This window comes from Lonchura striata, chromosome 22 (assembly GCF_046129695.1).
Source record: "Lonchura striata isolate bLonStr1 chromosome 22, bLonStr1.mat, whole genome shotgun sequence".
Taxonomy (NCBI): domain Eukaryota; kingdom Metazoa; phylum Chordata; class Aves; order Passeriformes; family Estrildidae; genus Lonchura; species Lonchura striata.
Window position 1 is genome coordinate 4,702,714 of NC_134624.1, and position 20,226 is coordinate 4,722,939.

At 56.4% G+C, this 20,226-nt stretch overlaps 3 protein-coding genes across 3 annotated transcripts; 1 reads left to right on the top strand and 2 right to left on the bottom strand.

Moving 5' to 3' along the window:
• Nucleotides 1-1,145: 1,145 nt before the first annotated feature.
• Nucleotides 1,146-1,689, bottom strand: CDC26 (cell division cycle 26). The gene is made up of 2 exons (XM_021533735.3): nucleotides 1,533-1,689; nucleotides 1,146-1,466 (listed from the first exon to the last, which is right to left on the bottom strand). Exons 1-2 carry the CDS (start codon nucleotides 1,611-1,613, stop codon nucleotides 1,287-1,289), a joined length of 261 nt encoding a protein of 86 aa, XP_021389410.1. The 5' UTR covers nucleotides 1,614-1,689; the 3' UTR covers nucleotides 1,146-1,286.
• A 546-nt stretch (nucleotides 1,690-2,235) lies between these two features.
• PRPF4 (pre-mRNA splicing tri-snRNP complex factor PRPF4) lies at nucleotides 2,236-10,434 on the top strand. The gene is made up of 14 exons (XM_021533713.3): nucleotides 2,236-2,454; nucleotides 3,083-3,260; nucleotides 3,542-3,728; nucleotides 4,270-4,357; nucleotides 5,081-5,160; nucleotides 5,368-5,461; nucleotides 6,260-6,354; nucleotides 6,564-6,622; nucleotides 7,216-7,339; nucleotides 8,507-8,596; nucleotides 9,238-9,360; nucleotides 9,669-9,776; nucleotides 9,860-9,978; nucleotides 10,121-10,434. Exons 1-14 carry the CDS (start codon nucleotides 2,404-2,406, stop codon nucleotides 10,312-10,314), a joined length of 1,590 nt encoding a protein of 529 aa, XP_021389388.2. The 5' UTR covers nucleotides 2,236-2,403; the 3' UTR covers nucleotides 10,315-10,434.
• A 2,026-nt stretch (nucleotides 10,435-12,460) lies between these two features.
• On the bottom strand, nucleotides 12,461-19,055 carry WDR31 (WD repeat domain 31). Its single transcript, XM_031506345.2, has 9 exons — nucleotides 18,986-19,055; nucleotides 18,152-18,281; nucleotides 17,693-17,767; nucleotides 16,654-16,798; nucleotides 16,470-16,570; nucleotides 15,478-15,545; nucleotides 14,982-15,123; nucleotides 14,016-14,178; nucleotides 12,461-12,718 (listed from the first exon to the last, which is right to left on the bottom strand). The coding sequence occupies exons 1-9, from the start codon at nucleotides 19,030-19,032 to the stop codon at nucleotides 12,558-12,560; spliced, it is 1,032 nt and encodes a 343-aa protein (XP_031362205.2). The 5' UTR covers nucleotides 19,033-19,055; the 3' UTR covers nucleotides 12,461-12,557.
• Between the last annotated feature and the right edge of the window lie 1,171 nt (nucleotides 19,056-20,226).

Here is a 20,226-nt window from a genome sequence, read left to right on the forward strand (position 1 = left end):
TCACAGCTGGGGCCTCTTGGGAATGCCAGCACAGCAGAGCAAGCCCTGATCATTGTTTGTGGTGTTAGACAGGAAAAGCAGCTCTTTTCTAGGCTGCTCTGGGGCTCTTCCCAGTTGGAAAAGTTTGAAGTTCTGTACATTTTCCCAGCCTGACCTGAAATTTGACGCACCTACAACACGGGAAGCGTGAATTTAACTGGAGTCCACTTTGGAGGAATGCTGAAAAACCAGACCTGGTCATTTTGCTGAAGATGGCAGGACACAGCCCTGGGCAGAGGCAGGGAGAGCCTCCAGCTCCTGCATTCCCTGCTGTGGCAGCCTGCCCTGCTCCTTCCCCAGGCTGCAGAGAGCAGTTTCCTGAGCACCAAGGAGCTGCTCAGGTTTTTATGTTGCTTCCTTCAGCTCACCCCACTGTGTGACTCCTGTCAAGTGTCCTCCACTGTCAGACTCCTCCTGAGTCTGACACCTTCCTCTCACTAAATCAGATCTGACCTCACCCTGCCCAGGCCCCTGCTGAGGAAATCCATGTGCCCTTGGCCTTTTCACAGAACACCACCAGCCATAAGGAACTGTTTGGTGGCCTTTGATCCAAGCAGCAAACAGCTCTGAGCTCCATTCCAAGGGCAGCTGGGGTGGCACCAAGCAGAGCTGGATGGAGGTGGAACAGGGAGGTGCAAAGGAAAAGCTGCTCAAACAGAAAATCTGGGCTATCATCCCACATCCATGTGCCCAGCCCACGGCAGGTCTGCAGCCACTCCCTGCTGAGGGCCCAGCTGTGACATGGATGGGGAAGCAGCTCTGGGATGCATTTGGGACCAGCTGATTGAACAGACCGGGAATTCTTTCCTGGTTCCCTCGAGAATGGACAGAGCAGTGCCTGGCACCCACAACTGTGGCACCTTTATCCCAAAACACTCATCAGACACCTCCAGGACCTTCTCCTCAGTGGGCCACCAGCGGGCAGGGCTGGAGGCTGAGGTGGCCACACTCCATTGTCTGGTTTAGATCAGCAGATCACTTTCCCGGAGGATCCTCCCGCAGAGTTTCATCCTCCTGCCCACAGGAGCAGGGAACGGGGTGCTCGAGCTGTTCCACCCCACCTGGGCACTGCAGCCCTTTACAGCAGCTCGTGGGATGATTATTCGTTTCTTTAAAAAAATACGTGTTTATTTAAAACAAAACACTCGGCAAGGGAGCGATCACGGCCATGTTAACCAAACATAAAATGCGAAAATGCAACAGCTCAGAGGGGGGCGGCGCGGCCCAGCGGGGCCGGGGCTGCCCCGTCAGAACTCGAAGGTGCCGAAGTGCGCGGCGCGGCCGCCGGCCTTGGGCTGCGGCTTGTACCCGATGCGCTCGTTGATGAGCTGCTCGCGGCTCTTGTGCTCCGTGCCCAGCGCTCCGATCGCCGCCGCCTCCTCGCCGCCCGCCGCCGCCTCCGCCTCGTCCCGCTGCTTCCTGCGGCTCTGCGGGCGAACGGCCGGTCAGGGCCGGGGGCGGGCCCAGCCCCCCGCGCCCGGCCCCGCGCGCACCTCCAGCTCCTTCCGCACGCTCTCGAACTCCTCGATGTCGTCCAGCTTCAGCTCCAGCCGCGTCGGCTTCCGACGGAGCATCGCGGCCAGAGGCGCCGCCACCCGCGGCGGCACCGAGCGCTCCGCCCTCAGCGGGCCGCCCGCCACAGCTCCCGGCGTGCCCCGCGCGGCCCGCCCTCAGCGGACACTTCATCTCCCGGCGTGCCCCGCGCGGCCCGCCCTCAGCGGGCACCGCCTCTCCCGGCGTGCCCCGCGCGGCCCGCCCTCAGCGGGCACCTCATCTCCCGGCGTGCCCCGCGCGGCCCGCCCTCAGCGGACACTTCATCTCCCGGCGTGCCCCGCGCGGCCCGCCCTCAGCGGGCACCGCCTCTCCCGGCGTGCCCCGCGCGGCCCGCCCTCAGCGGGCACCTCATCTCCCGGCGTGCCCCGCGCGGCCCGCCCTCAGCGGGCACCGCCTCTCCCGGCGTGCCCCGCGCGGCCCGCCCTCAGCGGGCACCGCGCCTCCCGGCGTGCCCCGCGCGGCCCGCCCTCAGCGGGCCGCCCGCCACAGCTCCCGGCGTGCCCCGCGCGGCCCGCCCTCAGCGGGCACCGCGCCTCCCGGCGTGCCCCGCGCGGCCCGCCCTCAGCGGGCCGCCCGCCACAGCTCCCGGCGTGCCCCGCGCGGCCCGCCCTCAGCGGGCGCCGCGCCTCCCGGCGTGCCCCGCGCGGCCCGCCCTCAGCGGGCGCCGCGCCTCCCGGCGTGCCCCGCGCGGCCCGGAAGTGGCCGTGAGGCGCTGGAGCCCGGCGCGGCGGGTCTCTCCCCGTTCCCTTCTCTGGTTCCCGCTCCCCTTCCGGGCTCTTTTCCGTTCCTGGGCTTGTTCCCGCTCCCGCCATGGCCGCCGCGCGGGCTCCGGCGGCGCGCGGTGCGGCCCGGCCCCCCGAGGTGAGTGTGCGGAGATGGGGGCGGCCCCGGGCCTGTTCCCCGCGCGGCCGCGGCGCCGGCGGTCGCGCCTGCTGCTGCTGTGTGGGATTTGCGGTGCTCCGGTGACACCGGAGCCGTTCAGGGGAGCCCAGGGCTCGGTGCTCTGCGTTCTCACCCGGTCCTGGCGCCTCCCCTGAGGAGCCGCTCGCTTTGGGCTGGGGCGCGGCACCGCTCCGGGCTGTGCCGGTGCAGGAGGACGAACAGCTCCGTGTTCCAAAGCTTTTCAAAACATACCTCTGCAGATAATAAATAAGAGGCACCCAACGCTGCCTGATGGCAGCATTTCAACGCGGCATTTTGCTCTTGTGCTTCGGCCTTCGGGCAAAAACCTCAAAGTCCGGCGGCTGCTCCGGCCCTGGCGGTGCCCAGGCCAGGCTGGACGGGGCTGGAGCAGCCTGGGGCCGTGAAGGTGTCCCTGGCACGGCAGGGTGGGATGGATGGGCTTCAGTTGCCTCCATCCCCAGCCGGCGTGGCACCGAGAGGCTGTATGTGTGCACAGTGCCCGTTCTCCTGGCACAGCCGGCTCTGGCACAGCCAGGCTGTTAGCTGCCCCCTGTCCCAACCCCTGCTCCTCTGGCTCTCCCTGCAGCCCCCCAAGGCCAAGCCCCCCGAGGAGGCCGAGGCTGCCCCGGCCAAGCGGGCGCCCATCTTCTACGGGAGCCTGGAGGAGAAGGAGCGGGAGCGCCTGGCCAAGGGCGAGGCGGGGCTGCTGGCCAAGGAGGCCATGAAGGCTGCCATGGAGGCTGGCAACATCAACATCAGCAGCGGTGAGGCTCTGCAGACACCCCTCGTCATCCCTGCCCGCAGAGGTGGCACTTGAAATGCCTCTGCTGGCTCTCTGGGCATCGCCTCACAGCAGTCAGGGTGGGAGGCTCCGTGCTTGGATCTCTCCAGGGGCTGAGGGAGGGGTGCAGCGTCCTTCTCTGGGGACATGCCACACCCTGCTGTGTCACCTGCTGCGGGTGGCCCCGCTGCGGGTGATGTGCAGAGCTCCCCGGCTGGCCCTGGCCGTGCTGCTGCGTGTGCTCAGGCTGTGTGTGTGTGCCAGGGGAGGTGTTTGACCTGGAGGACCACATGAGCGAGCGGCAGGCCGAGGTGCTGGCGGAGTTCGAGCGCCGCAAGCGCGCCCGGCAGATCAACGTGTCCACGGACGACTGCGAGGTCAAGGCCTGCCTGCGGGCCCTGGGCGAGCCCATCACGCTCTTCGGAGAGGGCCCCGCGGAGCGCAGGGAGAGGTGCTGTGTCTGCAGGGATGGCCACCCTGCAAATCCCTGAGCCCCTCCTGCCGTGCCACTGCTGTGCCACAGGGCAGCTGGCAGAGCTGGGGGTGTTCAGGCTGGGGAAGGGAAGGCTCCAGAGCCTGCCAGGGCATCAAGGGGCTCCAGGAGAGCTGGAGAGGGATTGGGGACAAGGGATGGAGGGACAGGACACAGGGAATGGCTCCCACTGCCAGAGGGCAGGGATGGATGGGATGTTGGGAATTGGGAATTGTTCCCTGGCAGGGTGGGCAGGCCCTGGCACAGGGTGCCCAGAGAAGCTGTGGCTGCCCCTGGATCCCTGGCAGTGCCCAAGGCCAGGTTGGATGGGGCTGAGAGCAGCCTGGGACAGTGGGAGGTGTCCCTGCCATGGCACTGGATGAGCTTTAAGGTCCCTCCCAGCCCAAACCAGTCTGGGATTTCTCTTGTAAGAACCCTAAGGCAGAAGGAATGTCACAGTGATGTTTGTCAGGTGAGCTGAGAATCCACTGGCTAAATCCAGCTTCATGACTCCTTCCAGGTTAAGGAACATCCTCTCAGTGGTCGGCACAGACGCGTTAAAAAAGACCCGGAAAGATGATGACAGGTCCAAAAAGTCCAAAGAAGAGGTAAGGGTGTCTCCTGTCCCCTGACAGAAGGGAGGGATGTTATATCCATCTCTGATATATCCTGCACTCCTGGCTTTGGCCAGCCTGGGAATTCTCATGGTATCCCTTCAGGCTTTTTCCATGTTGCCCATTACACCAAATCCATGGCAATGGTTGGTCTCAGTGAGGAGCACCAAGTGTGGGTTTTACTCAGACTCTGCTCTGTGCTGCATTCACTGTGCAAACCAGGAGAGCAGTGTGTGGGCTCTTACCTACTGTAGCAAGTCCCTTACTTTCCTTCACACTTGGGAAGAAAAAAAAAATGTTCCTTCTGCTGCATCTGTTTCTGCCTTTGATTGCTCTTTCTGCTTGTGTCTCCTGAGTCTCTTTTACCTTATTATTTTTGAGCTTTACTGTAAGAAATAATTTCTGCAGCTCTGGGCTTTCTCTTTAGTGGGTGATGTGTAAACAAGGAGGGAGTTACATGTCTGTAAATGCAGATGGGTCAGGGTTCAGCTGGAACATTGAGAGAAGTGGCAGCATGGCAGGATTGGATCTGTAGGGCAGAGAGTTTGATTTATCTCTCCAAATCCCTTTTCCTGGGGCTCAGTTGTGTAGAAGGCCCTTAAAAAGAGGCCAGAGCACAGCAGGGTTTGGGGGCAGGTGCTGGGAGGAGCTGAAGGGAATGAATGCAGGGGCAGCAGCACCAGGGCTTTTCCATTCCTTTTATTCCTGTTTTTACAGTATCAGCAAACGTGGTACCACGAGGGCCCTCGCAGTCTGAAAACAGCCAGGCTGTGGCTGGCCAACTACTCACTCCCCAGGTGAGAGAAAACAGAAAACATTTGTCAAATCCAAGTGCAAATCCCACTGTGGGCAGCACGGGAAATCCAGGGAGTAGGGAGGGAGGTCCAGTGAGCCCAGAGCTTGAGCTCTCAGGGACTGATCCAGAGAAGAGCAGGGAAAAGGCACTTCCAGCAGCAGGGAAGGGGCAGTTCTGGGGGTTGTCACCCCACCTCTGCTCTCCCCAGGGCAGCGAAGCGGCTGGAGGAGGCCCGGCTGCTCAAGGAGGTTCCCGAGGCCACCAGGACATCCCAGAGGCAGGAGCTGCACAAATCCCTGCGGGTAGGTTTGGCAGCTGCTCCACTGCTGTGCTCACAAGGTTTGGCTGATCCCCCAAAGAGCCCAGCAGGAATTCAGCTGCCTGAGGGGCTGTCCACATGCACAGCAGTCTCTGCAGTCTTGGGAAGTTCTGCTTTTCCTCTCCTTCCCTGTGTCTCTGACTCCTTCAGAGTGCTCCAGGGAGATGTAATTTGTCACTGTGCGTGGCAGAGTGTGCAGAGACATCCCTGTCTCACCTTGCCACTCACCTGTGAGGCTAAAGGAATATATTCCTGGCTCTGGCTGGGGAGCCAGGGAATGCAAGGGAAAAGCTCTGGGTGCTGAACATGGTTGAGATGACTCTGAGATGCCTTTTCTGAGCATGCTAAGCCAGATTCCCAGCTTAACCAGAGAGGCTCAGACACAGTGTGTGCTGCCCCCCTAATCCTGTTTACTCCAGAGGATTTACTTCTCCCCTCTGCCCCGTCTGTCTGGTTGGATTCTTTGGCTGAGTTGTGGACAGATGCCAAACTCCAGCCAGTTCTGTCAGAGCTGCATCTGCAGAACCCTGGGGCTGGGGGGGACACGTACCATGGGTGGCCCTGGGGGGCTGAGCTGTGCCCCCAGGCCATGCTGGGCCACCTGGGCCAGGCTGGCCCTGGCCCTCCTGCCTGGAGCTGGAGTGGCTCTGAGGCAGCATCTCCCTTTGAAGGTGACTTTCCAAGGGCCTCTGCTTCCCTCACCTCAAGCTTTGGCTGGGGATAGCTCTGGGCTGGTTGTACTTCAGTCATTTATTGATGGTTTTCTTTGTATTTCTCACAGTCCTTGAATAACTTCTGCAGTCAGATTGGGGACGATCGCCCGCTGTCCTACTGCCACTTCAGCCCCAACTCCAAACTGCTGGCCACAGCCTGCTGGTGAGCCTGCCTTGGCAGCACTGCTCTGGGGGCTGGGAGAGCACAGGAATGGTTTTGGAGGCTTGGGAATCCTGAGAGGCTGCTCTGAGCTCTTATCACCTCAATTTAGCGCTGAGCAGAGATTCATTGATCTGAGCTGGTTGAACAAGGAACATTGATCTGTCCCTTGATGTTCTTCTCCACTGACATCCATTCCTTGTTTTTCACAGGAGTGGGCTGTGCAAGCTCTGGTCTGTGCCTGACTGCAACCTGGTTCACACCTTACGAGGTAGCGAGGGGCTCTCACTGGGGCTTTTGGTTCTTTTGTTCCTCTCTGTGCTGAGCTCCCACATCTGAATTACTTTGTGGTTTAAAATGCTGTCTTTGGGCAAATTTTTGTCATACTGAGAGCATCCCTTGGCTTGGGAGCATGGGAATGTGTCATAAAGTGAGAAAGGGAGACCTGGTCTTTAGCTCAAACCTCAGCTCCAAGTTTGCTGTTTCTGTTTCTGAGCAGTTTGGTTTGGTTTCCAAACCTGGTTTGAGTTACTTGAGTTACAAACAGCAGCAGTTTTGGGCAGGTCACTTGACAACAGTGAGGTTCTTTGAGTAGTGGTCACAGCTTGGCTAAATACAGATGTGAGGACAAATCCTTTGATTCATATGTTGAATTTTGTCTGCACTTTGAGGGTTCCACACCTTCATTCTGGGTGCTCTGTCTTGGGTGCTCCTGGAAGTGCAGTTTGGCTGGGGGTGACAGGGCAGTGTCACCCAGCACTGAGGACATGGTGGAAGTGTTCACCTCCCTCACCAGTGCCAAGGAAATGCTGCTGTTCTGAAGAACTGTGGCAGATTCTGAATCTTGTTTTCCTTGCCTTTCAGGACACAGCACCAACGTGGGGGCAATCGTGTTCCACCCCAAGGCCACGGTGTCCCTGGACAAGAAGGATGTGAGCCTGGCCTCGTGTGCAGCTGATGGCTCTGTCAAACTCTGGAACCTGGAAAGGTCAGAACTGTTCCAGATGTGCACAGCTGGGGTTCATTCCATGTTCCTCCAGACATTCACCATCCTCCTGCCAATATGACCTTTTCTTGTAGTTACCCCAGTGCACTCCCTGGCCTCAGTATGTGCCACCCTCTTCAGCAGGAAGAGAGATCACCCTGATTAGGGAGCCAAGGTGAGGGAGATTGTCAAAGGGATTGAGGCAGAGTTCCTGCTGGGCATTGGTGAACTGCTGGGGGTGATGGATGGAAGGTCTGGGGAATGTTTCATTTTAACAGCTCACTTAGGAGAAAATTGCCCCTCTTTGATATTAATAATGATTTTTTGAGTGGCTGGAAAGCACCAGGATTTGGAGAGGGATTGAACAAATACACAACCAGGCATAATAAGTTCTGCCTGTACTTCAAACAAGTGGCTGCCACTGCACAGAGGAGCTCTGGCAGATGGGCAGCACCTCTCTCGGGCCTGGGAAGAGGAGAGTGGTTCAGGTATTGAGCCTCAGCATCACCTGATTGAGAAGTGGAGCCTGCAGGGCTCCTGGGAAGGGCCGGCAGCTCCCAGAGCCACGGGTGTTTATCCTTAGCTGAAAGTCACAGTCTCTAACAGCAAAAGTGCCCCTGTGCAAAGGGACAGGGGGGTTGTTGTTCCCATGGTCACATGGCTCTTGTGACCATGTCTCTTAATTAACCTGTTGGAAAGAAATTCCAGTGCTGTTCAGATTGTGTGTGAATGCTCCTGACCTGCTGCCTGTCATTCTGGGAGAATAAATATTCCCTCCATCCTGTCTGCCTGCATCCTGCAGATCAGCAGGAGTTGCTGCAGTTCAGGATGTTGTGTTCTCAGAACTCCCTGCAGTAGTACAGTACTCTCTGTGCTTTGTTTCTGTACTTCCAAAAGTGTTAATGACAAGGGCCTTGTTAATTTTCATTAATCATCATCATCATCCCAGGAGAGCTTTACAAATAACAGAAGTTGTGGAGAAAGGGCTTCACTCAGAGCTTTGTGAGTGTGACCCAAAGGCAGGATTCAGAATCATTGGCTTCAGCTCTGATCTTCCTGCCGGGTTTGATTTCATCAGCAGAGCTTTTGCTGCCATCACAGCGTGTGAGCAAAGGCCTGGCTTGAGCCAGACCCCTGTGGCCAGTGGCCAATGTTTGTTCTGTGTTTCAGTGATGAGCCGGTGGCAGACATCGAGGGACACAGCATGCGAGTGGCCCGTGTGATGTGGCACCCCTCAGGGAGGTTCCTGGGCACCACCTGGTACGGACACCTGGGCTTTGGCTTCCAGGAATGACCATGGGCTGCCCAGCTGGTGGCCCTGTGGTGCCAGGGCTTGTCCACAGGGCAGGCCTTGGCCATTGGTGACCACAGCTGGGCTGTTGCAGTGTCAGTGACAGCAGGCCACTGGGATTCCTTTCCCTCCCCTGTGTGAGACACTGTTGGTCTCAGGTGGGAATAAAATGCTCCCAGAGTTGGTGAAATAGCCTGTTATTCTCCCTGGAGTTAATGGAGACCAGGAGAAACAGCCTCAAGTTACACCAGGAGAGGTTTAGGTTGGATATTGGGGAAAAACATCTTCACAGAAAGGGTGGCCAGGCACTGGAAGAGGCTGTCCAGGGGTGGAGTCACCATCCTGGAAGTGTTCAAAAAACACCCAGATGTGGCATCTGGGGACATGGGTTAGTAGGGAATGTGGTGGTGCTGGGTTAACATTTGGACTTGATGGTCCTGGAGGGCTTTTCCAAACCTGGGTGACTCTGATTTAAGGAGTGCTGTGACTCTGATTTAAGGAGTGCTGTGACTCTGATTTAAGGAGTGCTGTGACTCTGATTTAAGGAGTGCTGTGACTCTGATTTAAGGAGTGCTGTGACTCTGATTTAAGGAGTGCTGTGTTCTTGCAGCTATGATCACTCGTGGCGCCTGTGGGACCTGGAGGCGCAGGAGGAGATCCTGCACCAGGAGGGGCACAGCAAGGGGGTCTATGACATCGCCTTCCACACCGACGGCTCCCTCGCCGGCACCGGGTGAGCTGCCCTTGCCTCTGCATGAAGGCCTTGCTGTGACAAGGGATTTCTGCTGGGGGATTGGCTTCCCACTGCCAGAGGGCAGGGATGGATGAGATACTGGGGAGGAATTGTTCCCTGGCAGGGTGGGCAGGCCCTGGCACAGGGTGCCCAGAGCAGCTGTGGCTGCCCCTGGATCCCTGGCAGTGCCCAAGGCCAGGCTGGACAGGGCTGGAGCAGCCTGGGACAGTGGGAGGTGTCCCTGCTCATGGCCAGGATGATCTGTAAGGTCTCTCCCAGCCCAGCCCAGTGTGACCCTGTGCTTGCAGAGGCCTGGATGCCTTTGGCCGGGTGTGGGACCTGCGCACGGGCCGCTGCATCATGTTCCTGGAAGGGCACCTGAAGGAGATCTACGGGATCAACTTCTCCCCAAACGGGTAAGGAGGGAGCTGGCACTGCTGTGGGAGCTGTGAATGTAAACTCCACTCTGTAAACACTGTCTGCCTCCCCTCCTTGGCAGGTACCACGTGGCCACGGGCAGTGGGGACAACACCTGCAAGGTGTGGGACCTGCGGCAGAGGAAGTGCATCTACACCATCCCTGCCCACCAGAACCTGGTCACCGGCGTCAGGTTTGAACGTGAGTCCCTGCTGCTCCCTATCCCTGCCCCTCCAGCAGCTCACACCCACACCTGCCGCTCAGCAAGGCCCTGTGCTGGTGAGCAGGGATGCCATGTTTTCGTTTGCAAGCCTCACTTCTCCCCTTCTCTCCTCCTGTGCAGCCAACCACGGGAATTTCCTGCTCACGGGCGCCTACGACAACACGGCCAAGATCTGGACCCACCCTGGCTGGTCCCCGCTGAAGACACTGGCGGGGCACGAGGGGAAGGTGATGGGCCTGGACATCTCCCTGGATGGGCAGCTCATTGCCACCTGCTCCTACGACAGAACCTTCAAGCTCTGGACAGCCGAGTAGCTCAGAGGGGCTGGTTATGGACTGGGACGGGGACATTAATGACTTTGGTTACTTTTTTATATTAAAGAAAAAAAAAAACAGGAATCCAGTGTGTTACAGCAGCTGCAGTCATGGCTGCTCTGGAGGTTGGGTGTGTTTGAAGCACCACTGTTGGCCCAGGCTTGGTTGTTGTCAAGTTTTGGGGGTTTTCCCACATTTTGGACTGTTCTTATGCTGCAGGTACCACTTTCTGCTGTAATTTTGATCCATGTACTTCTACCCTCCCTTCCAAGTTCAGCTCCCAGGTGTCCTCCAAACATTTGTAGCAAGCACAGAGCATCTCATGTTTGGTGTGTGGTTCAACTTCTGTTACTGCCCTTCTCACCTTCCTTTTTGGTAGGAGTGCAGTTTCAAACTTGATTTGCCTTTAGAGAGAGAACTGAGAGGGAGAGGCCTGTGGTTGCGCTCTTCCCCCTGCCTCCACATGGGTGTCTCTGGATGGAGATCTGCATCCCCCTGGATTCACTTACAGTAGATGTCCAAGGCCAGGGAATCTCTTCTTTTTCAGGTACCACCTTGTGTCCCACTCCACGAGTTGTCCCATGGACTGGGTGTTGTAAATCCGTGTCAGCATCTCCTGTTTCGGGTTTGCTGTGTGAAGTCACTCCATGTAGGATTGTCTTGTTCTGCCCTGCCCTGGGGAGAGCTTTTGTACTTGTTTGTTGTTTAAATAGAGGTTTTGCAAATAATGTGCCCTGGAAAATCTAAACAGGTTTTGAATGTGTGTCCTGCACTCTGGGTCTCACAAGGAATGGAGGAATTACAGGAATTTCACAATGCAAAGTTTGATTTCTGCTGGTGTAAAAAACAGCTGAGGAGGGGTGAGGTCATTTGGGTTATTCAGCCTGGAGCAGGGGAGGCTCAGGGTCTGCAGCTCCTCCCAAGGAGCACCTCTGATCCCTAATCTGGGACAGGGACAGGAGCCAGGGCATGGCTGGAGCTGGGCCAGGGCAGCTCAAGCTGGAGAGCAGGAAAGGTTCTTCCCCCAGAGGTGCTGGCACTGCCCAGGCTGCCCAGGGAATGGGCACGGCCCCGAGGCTGCCAGAGCTCCAGGAGCCTTTGGCCAGCGCTGCCAGGGATGCCCAGGGTGGGATTTTGGGGGTCTGGGCAGGGACAGGGGCTGGGCTGGGTGATCATGGTGAGTCCCTCCAAGTCAGGAATTCTGTGATTGGATGAAAACCTTCAGAAATAAAGAGATGACAGATTCACCTCGCTGTTGTCAGCTGGAGAGCAGCTGTCTGTTCCTTGGGAACATGAGCACAGTCCTTCCAGGAAAAATACGATGGAATGAGAGGCCAGCAACGACCACAGAAGAATTATTTCATTGCAGTCTCTTCTGGTCCAAGCCCAGGTCCAGCTGTGTGTGCCCAGCCTGGTGCTCAAGTATCTGTCCCTTGGTCCTGATGTCTCATCTCCTCCCTCTGCCCATCCCGTGCCTGTGGCTGCAGGGAGGCTTTGTAAGGAAAATGCAGGATGTCAGTGAGGAGCAAGAGCTTGGCCTGAAGGCTCCCAGGGTTTGGCTTTTCTCCTGCACAGCTCTGATGCCTCCCTGTCACCCACAAACCAACCACCGAGTCCCCCAGCCCTGCTGCCACATCCCACAGGCACAGAGTCCCTGCTGCCCGCCGTTAGGGCAGCTCTTGGGGGTCACGTCCCCTCCCTGGGACAATCTGTGACAGGGAGTTCCAGTGCTCAGAACGCTGCCACCTCCTCCTGGACAGTGTCTGACAGGGGTTCCAGTGCTCAGAACGCTGCCACCTCCTCCTGGGACAGTGTCTGACAGGGGTTCCGGTGCTCAGGACGCTGCCACCTCCTCCTGGACAGTGTCTGACAGGGGTTCCAGTGCTCAGAACGCTGCCACCTCCTCCTGGACAGTGTCTGACAGGGGTTCTGGTGCTCAGAACGCTGCCACCTCCTCCTGGGACAGTGTCTGACAGGGGTTCCAGTGCTCAGAACGCTGCCACCTCCTCCTGGACAGTGTCTGACAGGGGTTCTGGTGCTCAGAACGCTGCCACCTCCTCCTGGACAGTGTCTGACAGGGGTTCCGGTGCTCAGGACGCTGCCACCTCCTCCTGGACAGTGTCTGACACGGGTTCTGGTGCTCAGAACGCTGCCACCTCCTCCTGGACAGTGTCTGACAGGGGTTCCGGTGCTCAGGACGCTGCCACCTCCTCCTGGACAGTGTCTGACAGGGGTTCTGGTGCTCAGAACGCTGCCACCTCCTCCAGGGCCGGCTCTGCGCCGCCCCTCACCCGGAGCACATGGATGCCGGAGTTGGAGCTGGCGCAGAGCAGGGTGGAGCTGTCGCAGGCGGCCAGCGAGGCCAGCGAGCCCGAGCCCTCGAGGCACAGCGTGGCCAGGCAGGCTGCAAGGGAAGGGACAAGGGAGGGATGCTGGGTTTGCTGAGCCACACCAATCTCCCACCTCTGCTGCCTGGATCCACACATCCAACACCTTGGGATGGGCCCCCGTGCATTGCCCAGTCAGGCCGTGGCTGAGAGGGATCCAGACTGGGGTCGGGCTCTGCCCTTTCCCAGAGGAAGCAGGGCAGGATGGACCTAGAGCCTGCACTGGGCAGAGCTGCAGGGCTCTGGAGCCATTTCCAACCTACCTTTTTCTCACACATTTCTTACAGTTTTCCTAAGGGCTGTGCTACACTCACCACACGGTTTTGATGAATCTCCAAATGGGAAAGAGAAATAAGATTTACAATATCCAGTGCCACATGAGCCTTTCTGTTTATATCTGTTATTAAACTCCCTGAGACAATGTGTGCAGAGACCCCAGCCTCAGGCTGAGCTGCAAACAGAGCTGCACTTGGCCTGGACCCACAGGCAGCTGCCTCTCCTGGTGACCTGCACCCTTCCCAGAGCAGCTGGATTATGGCTCACCCAACTGGGAAGGCAAGAGGATCAAAACTGCTGCCAGCCCCACAGCCACCCTGGGTGCACAGGCAGCAGGCAAAGGAACGGGTAAGAGAACAGAAGGTCCTTCTCTGCAGGAGAGCCCCAGGTTTCTATTTTCATCCCATCTTAAATAAATTCCCTTGGAGAGGGGCTTAGCCCTAGGGAGTGTCTAATGCTGTGAACCTGAACAGCTCCCAAGAGGTCTCTGCCTGCAGCACAAGGGTTACTAAGAACCTGCTGCCATGGCAGGGCTTGGCAGGCAAACAAACCCCTTTGTGTCCAACCCAGGGAGGGACTCGCCCTCACCACCAGCTTTAACCCCAAAACGCCCACGATTTCCCTTCAAGAGGACACCCAGAATAAGGGTGTTGGCTAACCATCCCTCTTGCCCTCAAGTACAAATTCTATTCCTTACAAATGTCTACTTGTACCTGCAGAAATCTCTGAAGTTCCCCTGTACTTTTTTCTTTGTATCATTTGTCCTTTCATAGCTTAACTTGGATGTATCTTTAAAAGCTGTCTGGTAGTTGTTCCTTTTAGCTGAGGGAGATCCCTGTCATCTCTGACATGCAGCTCCTTCTTGTTTGTTGAGCCCTGGGTTTGCTCTGGGCCATTTCTCCACCCTGCCCTGCAGCTGGCTTGGAGTAAACTCCAGAGATTGCAGCAGTCACCCGGCCCATCACCACGGGGAGAACTGAGGGAAATGGGTTTGTATCCAGGAGAAAGGAACGTGGAGTGGGCAGGAGCCTCCCCTACCTGCTGTGTCCTGGTCCCAGACCTTCACCGTGCTGTCGCTGGAGGATGTGGCAATGCTGGGGGCGAGTGCAGGGCCCCGGGGCAGGAAGACACACGCAGTGGTGGTCTGGAAATGTCCTTTGTACTCACACACTCGGCCCCTGGTCTGCCTCAGGTCCCAGAGCTGCAGGAACAGGCAGTGGTAGAGCCCCAGCTCTGCCAGCACAGAGATGTTTTACTGAGACAGGAAGGTGGGTTGGGATAAAAGAGCTCCTCAAAAATCCTCAAAGGCCATGGCTACTGCCCTTGTCCCTGCTCATGCTCACAGCCCTGGAGAACATCAAAGCGCAAAGGATTTTCAGCACTGGTGACTGAGCACATGGCCACACCCATTAAGGCAAACAAGCTAAAACTGTGCAGGCAGATAAGACGTGTCCAGCCTGCTCCCATCCTCAGCCCTGCCTACCCTGGGATGGGATAGGTTCATCCTCTTGATCTTCACACACTGGGCTGTAAACCTGCAGGATTGAATCCCTGGTTTGGAAACACTTGGAGCAAGGCACACCTTACAAGCTTTCTGCAAGAACCTTGTCTTCTTCAAAGGCATCCATTGTTTTCTCCCTGTGTGCTTTACTGAAATGAAATTCCAGACTGGTTTGGGGTATAAGGAACCTTAAAGACCACCTTGTTTCAAATCCCTGCCATGGGCACAGATGCCATTGACTAGATCAGGGTGCTTCAAGCCCCATCCAACCTGGCCTTGGACACTTCTAGGGATGGAACAAATCCCAGTGATTTATTCAGGAAGAATAACTGCTGATATTCCCCGAGCAAAGCTTCCCAAAGGGAAAGGCAGGAAGACACCAGGCCAAGGCCAAGGCAGTGGGAGCACTCAGACCCTCGAGCAGGGATGGGCTGCTCTCTCTGTCTGCAGTGCACGTGGGAGGGGAGGGGGCAGGAGCCCAGGCCTGGCTGCCCGGCACTCACGGTGGCCTCGGCGCCGTGGCCGGCGGAGCCGCTGCTGCTGCTGAGACAGTACCGCCCATCCTGGCTCACGTCACAGCACGTCTGGATGTGCTGCTTGGCTGGGAACGTGTGGGCCACCTGCAGCTCCCGGCTGTCCCACACCCTGCAGGGAACAGCAGAGGGCAGGGGGACCCTGAGGCATCATCACCGCGATGGTTTCCCTCTGTGCCCTCTGGCACGCCCCAGCTGTGCCCACAGCTCTGCCCTGGCATCCCTGCTTTTATCCATGCTGGATCACTCTCCAGCTTTCTGTCACACAAATTCTCCTTTTCACTCGCAGTCACCACCCAGTGCTGCTCCCAGCCCCTGTCCCTGGCTGGAGGTCACACTCCAAGGCCCAGGTGAGCTGTTAGGTGGCTTTTAGCCACACCAGCAGGGGTCATGACAACCAACCCCACGACAGCCCCATGTGCCTCAGGCTGTACCTTCCTGCTCTCTGGCCACAGGGAGAATTTACCTGGTGGTTTTATCCTCTGAGGTCTGGATGACATAAGGCTCCCCAGGAACCCAGCACAGGTGTGTGACCTGTTGAAAGGGAAGGATGAGCAGGAGCCACCTCTGTGTGCAGCCTTGGCTGTGTCTGCCTGAGGATGGAACCACTGAGCTCTCATCCTCCCCCTCCCACTCTCCTGGGTTGGGAGCTGGAAATGTTGGATGAAGACTTTTTCTGCTCCCCTGCCAGGTCCAGTGCCAGTGGAGTTGCTGGGGGTGACTGAGGCTGGGAGGTGCCAGCAGCAGGACACAGAGCCAAGGGAGCAGGGACAGCAGCAGGGGGTGGTACCCACACCAGCTCTGGGCTGGTACAGGAGGGAATGCAGCCCCACTGCACAGGGCTTGTTCACCCAGGAGAAAAGGAGACTCAAGGGGATCTTCCAGCTCTCCACAACTCCCTGACAGGAGGGTGCAGCCAGGTCGGGGTCAGGTTCTGCTCCCAGGAAACAGGCAATGAAAAGAAATTGCCTCAAGTTGTGCCAAGGGAGGTTTAGGTTAGATATTGGGGAAAATTTCTTTGCTGAAAGGCTGGTCAGGCACAGGCTGCCCAGGGCAGTGGTGGAGTCACCATCTCTGGAGGGATTTAAAAGCCATGTAGATGTGGCACTTGGGGACATGAGTGACATGTGGCAGTGTTGGGAGAATGGCTGGACTCTGTCTTAGAGGTCTTTTCCAACCTCAGTGATTCCATGACTCTGTGTGCTTCCAAATAGCTCTGAGTTGGAGCATTGATAAATTGCCAGGAGTCCTTTGGTACCTTTGTGCTCCTGGGTTTGTTGTTATCTGGAGAAGAATAACCAGCCTCAAGCTGAGCTTGCCCAGATACACAGCATCCCAAAGGCTCCCTTTGGCACCAAGCTCCCAGAAAATTCTCTCTGCACAGCTTCACGTGTGAAATAACCATGTAGGCAGGGAGATGGATGGTGGGATGGGATTTGAGGAGCCAGCAGATCCTACCAGATTCCTGGAGATCACAGCTCTGCCCAGACACTCCCCCGTCTCCGTGTCCCACTTGCACACGGTGTTGTCCCGGGAGCCTGTGCACAGCTGGGAGGCATCTGCAACCACAAGTTAGCATCCAAAACAAGGCAGGAAACACTGTCAGCCAGTCCCTGGGGACTGGAAGTTTGTCATCCCTCACCTGGGCTCACAGCCAGTCCAGTAACAACCAGGTCATGTCCTGGGAAGTGCTGGCTTGGCCCTGAAGTCCCATGAAGCTCCCACATCATCACTGTCTTGTCCCGGGATGCGCTGAAGACTCTGTTGGAGTCAAGGGCTGAGGTGACCTGCCAAGGGCCAGAAGGAGAAGCTACTCATCCTCCCACCCAGTTCACAGGGAGAGCAGAACTCTGCTGCTGCCCTGCCACAGCCCAGCACATGCAGGAACATGACTGGGGAGAGCCTGGCCTCTCAGCTCTGTTCCTTGTTCCCAGAGAGCCAGGGATGGTGGATAGGTGCTTTCAGGTCTTGTTCTTAGAAACCATTCCTTCTATAGGAAAAGTGTCCTCACAAACCCAAACGAGCCCAGTGCACAGTTGTTCTGAGCACTGAGGTGAACAAAGCCCCCTTTGTCTTTGCAGTACCCACAGCCCAGGAGACCCACTGGGGCTGTCCCTTGCAGAGATGTGCTGGCCACACCACACACAGCTACAGCTCCTCTGCACGTCTGCTCTCCCAGAAGCTGCTTGGCTTTGTCATCCCAATCCCAGAAAGGAAATTAAAGCCCTGCTATTCCCAGAATATGCCAGCTATGGCACGTGGCATGGGTATTCCCAGAATATATCAGCCAGGCATGGCTGATTTATGGAATAATGTCAACTCTAGCAGAATGAAGCCTGAAGAAAAGTGAATGGCATCTCTACATCAAAATCTTAACCTCATAATTCATCCTGAGCTTTTGCTATACAGTCTCTTGGAGGGGAAGACAAGCTCACATCCAGACCTCCTGCAGCCCTATTTAGTCTGAATGCAACACTTCATGCTGCTTCCAAAAGTACCTGTCAGGACCTTGGAAAAAACCTAATGTGTTCTGATCACAGAATCATGAATCATTAAGTCTGGAAAGGACCTTTAAGGTCATCAAGCCAAACATCCCCAGCTGGATACCAGAATACCCTGATCCCACCTTTCTTGTAGATGACAAACCAGTGCTCCATCCTTCCTGGCTCCCTAGCTCTCACCTTGGTGACCTCGCGCTCGTGGCCGGTGAAGCGGCGCAGGGCAGCCCCTGACCTCCAGCTGGACACGGCCACGCTCTGCAGGGACAGGACAGGGGTCAGCATGAGAGCAGGGCAGGGAGGATATGTCTTACCAAGACTTGTGCACAGTCCACAGGACAGGGAACAGGTTCCTCTGGTTTTCAGCTCCTAGAGCATGCACAACTGTCCTTAAAGACAGGTGACGTAAGAGTCAGTCTGGCGATCCCAAGCCTGGGTGGGAGCATTTGATGTGATATGAGCTCTGGAGAGGTTGCAAAATTTGATTCCATGTGCTTCAGGGTGTGCCCTCACCCTAAGCTCATTTTTCCTTTCTAAATCCAGGGACCGGCATAGCTACCCTCCACAGAAATGTTCATAGCTCACATTTCAACCTTACTTTTGAAGCTGTTGATGTATTTTCCTGTCCCAGTGGATACCTACCTTATCCCTCCCTCCTGACACACACAGGTCTGGCTGGAGAGCAGCCACAGAGGTGACAGCGTCGGTGTGAGCAGGGCTGTGCTCCTGGGAGGCACTGGCAGGTCCTGTCTGTCCCACGGAGCCATCAGCCCTGCAGAGGAACAGGGACAGCAGTGGGAAGCTGCTGGTGGGAGAGGTCAGGGGCCATTCCCTGCCACCTCCGGCATCTTCTGGTATGACATCTGTCTTGGGAAGCCAGAGAGAGGCTGTGAGTGAGATGGAGCAGACCTATCCCAGCTCCAGAGTGCTGAATATTTAATTGTTGCTCACTCTGTGCTGGCTCAAAGAAGAAGAGAGATTTTGACCTCATCAGCCTCCACACTCACATGCATCAGGCCCTGCTGCTCTTTGCTGTGACACCTCCCTGGCCCCCAGCTGCCACCCTGTGCTGCCCTCCAGGCACAGATCCCTCTCCCTGCTGCCAGGGACTGAATGATCTCATCCTGGCCATGAAGGCTGGTGACAGGCTCTGAAGACACAACAAAGCAGTTTGGGTATTTGGGCCGAAGAGCCACTCCTGGAGCTGTTCCCCCTCAGAGCTCTGCCTCAGCCATCACAGAGCACAACCACTGGCCATGGTTATGTGCTTGGCCATTCCTGTGAGTGACACTTGGGATTTCAATCCCCCCAAAAAGCTGAGCAGGCTTTATAAGCAATGATTAGAAATGAAAACCTGGTTCAAACATCCAATAATGAAACTAAACCCCTGTGCTTGCCGTATTTTCTGCTCATTTGTGCTCTCTTCCCTCTCACACCTGGTTTATTAACAAGCCTGATCTCCCAGCGTTGCTTTACCTGTATTTGGTGGTCTGGAAGCTGATTTTACTCTGCAGTTTCCCCATAGTCCTGGCAACCAGCAACCAGTGGTGGGTGTCACATCAGCACCTCGGGCACCTGCTGTGGGGACACGACCTGTGGGTGAGGGGACACGCCACCAGCAGGGATCCAGGGGGGTTTCTGTTTGTCACACATACAGGATTAGGTGCTGGTAATGTGTTATCTACATCCTACTCCATTCAGACTAAGGAGAAAACCTCAGAGGAGGGGACATCTGGAGGTTCTGAATGGAACCTTTAGCTTACAGCAAAGCTAGCAGCAGGGTGAGGTCACTGGCACCTCACACTCAGCTTAAAAATAACCAAGCTTGGTGAGGCCACAACAGAGATGGAGCTGCTGCCTGTCATTCTTTACACGTCCTCTTACTCCTGGATCTGGTCTGGACTTCCATACATCCTGGAGATCCCAGTTTTTGGCTTGGTGAAGGCAAACATCTTCAGACTGAAGCTTGTACAGCAACTGGTGGGACCAAGTACAGGCACAGATAGCCCCAGCTCAACTGAGCCAGCCTGGCAGTACTTGAAGTGATCTTTCCATGAGCTGAGAAACATTTTGGGAAGAGTTTCCATGGCCATACACCAGTCCCAGGCAAGGCAAGACCAGGTGGATAATCCAGATGCATTCAGCCAACACCTACTGGCCAAGCTGGGGCCAGGCTGGTCCCTCCCCAGAGGGGTCAGCACAGCCAGACCCTGCAGATCCATCCAGGTGAGGAGCAGCACCTCTCCCCATGTCCTCACAGAGCAGAAACCAGTCTCAGTGACAGTGAATTGTCACAGACAATAACTGCCTGCTGCTTAGCTCAAGGCACACTAATTGGATTTAGTCTGCTGTGCTGGCATGCCCATCTTCCATGGCTGTAGCATTTTGCTAATCAAAATAAGGGGAAAAAACCCAATCTGCTTTTTCCAGCAAAAAAACTGCTTGAAGGTTCTACCCACCAAAAAAAAAAAAAAAAATAAAATAAAAAAAAGGTGAAAACCAAAACCAAATCCTGGAAGCACTGAGCAAAACGTTTCTTTTCTACAAAATTCCCTTTCTAATTTTACCCTGACAGCCCTTGTGATTAGCAATTAGTAATACCTAGTTAATCTCCTGCTGTTCTATCCATGAGTTTACATGTTCCAAAGATGTGAGGAATGATCAATCTCACAGCTGAGGGGCTGTGATAATTTGGCAATTTATTCTTTCAATCAGAC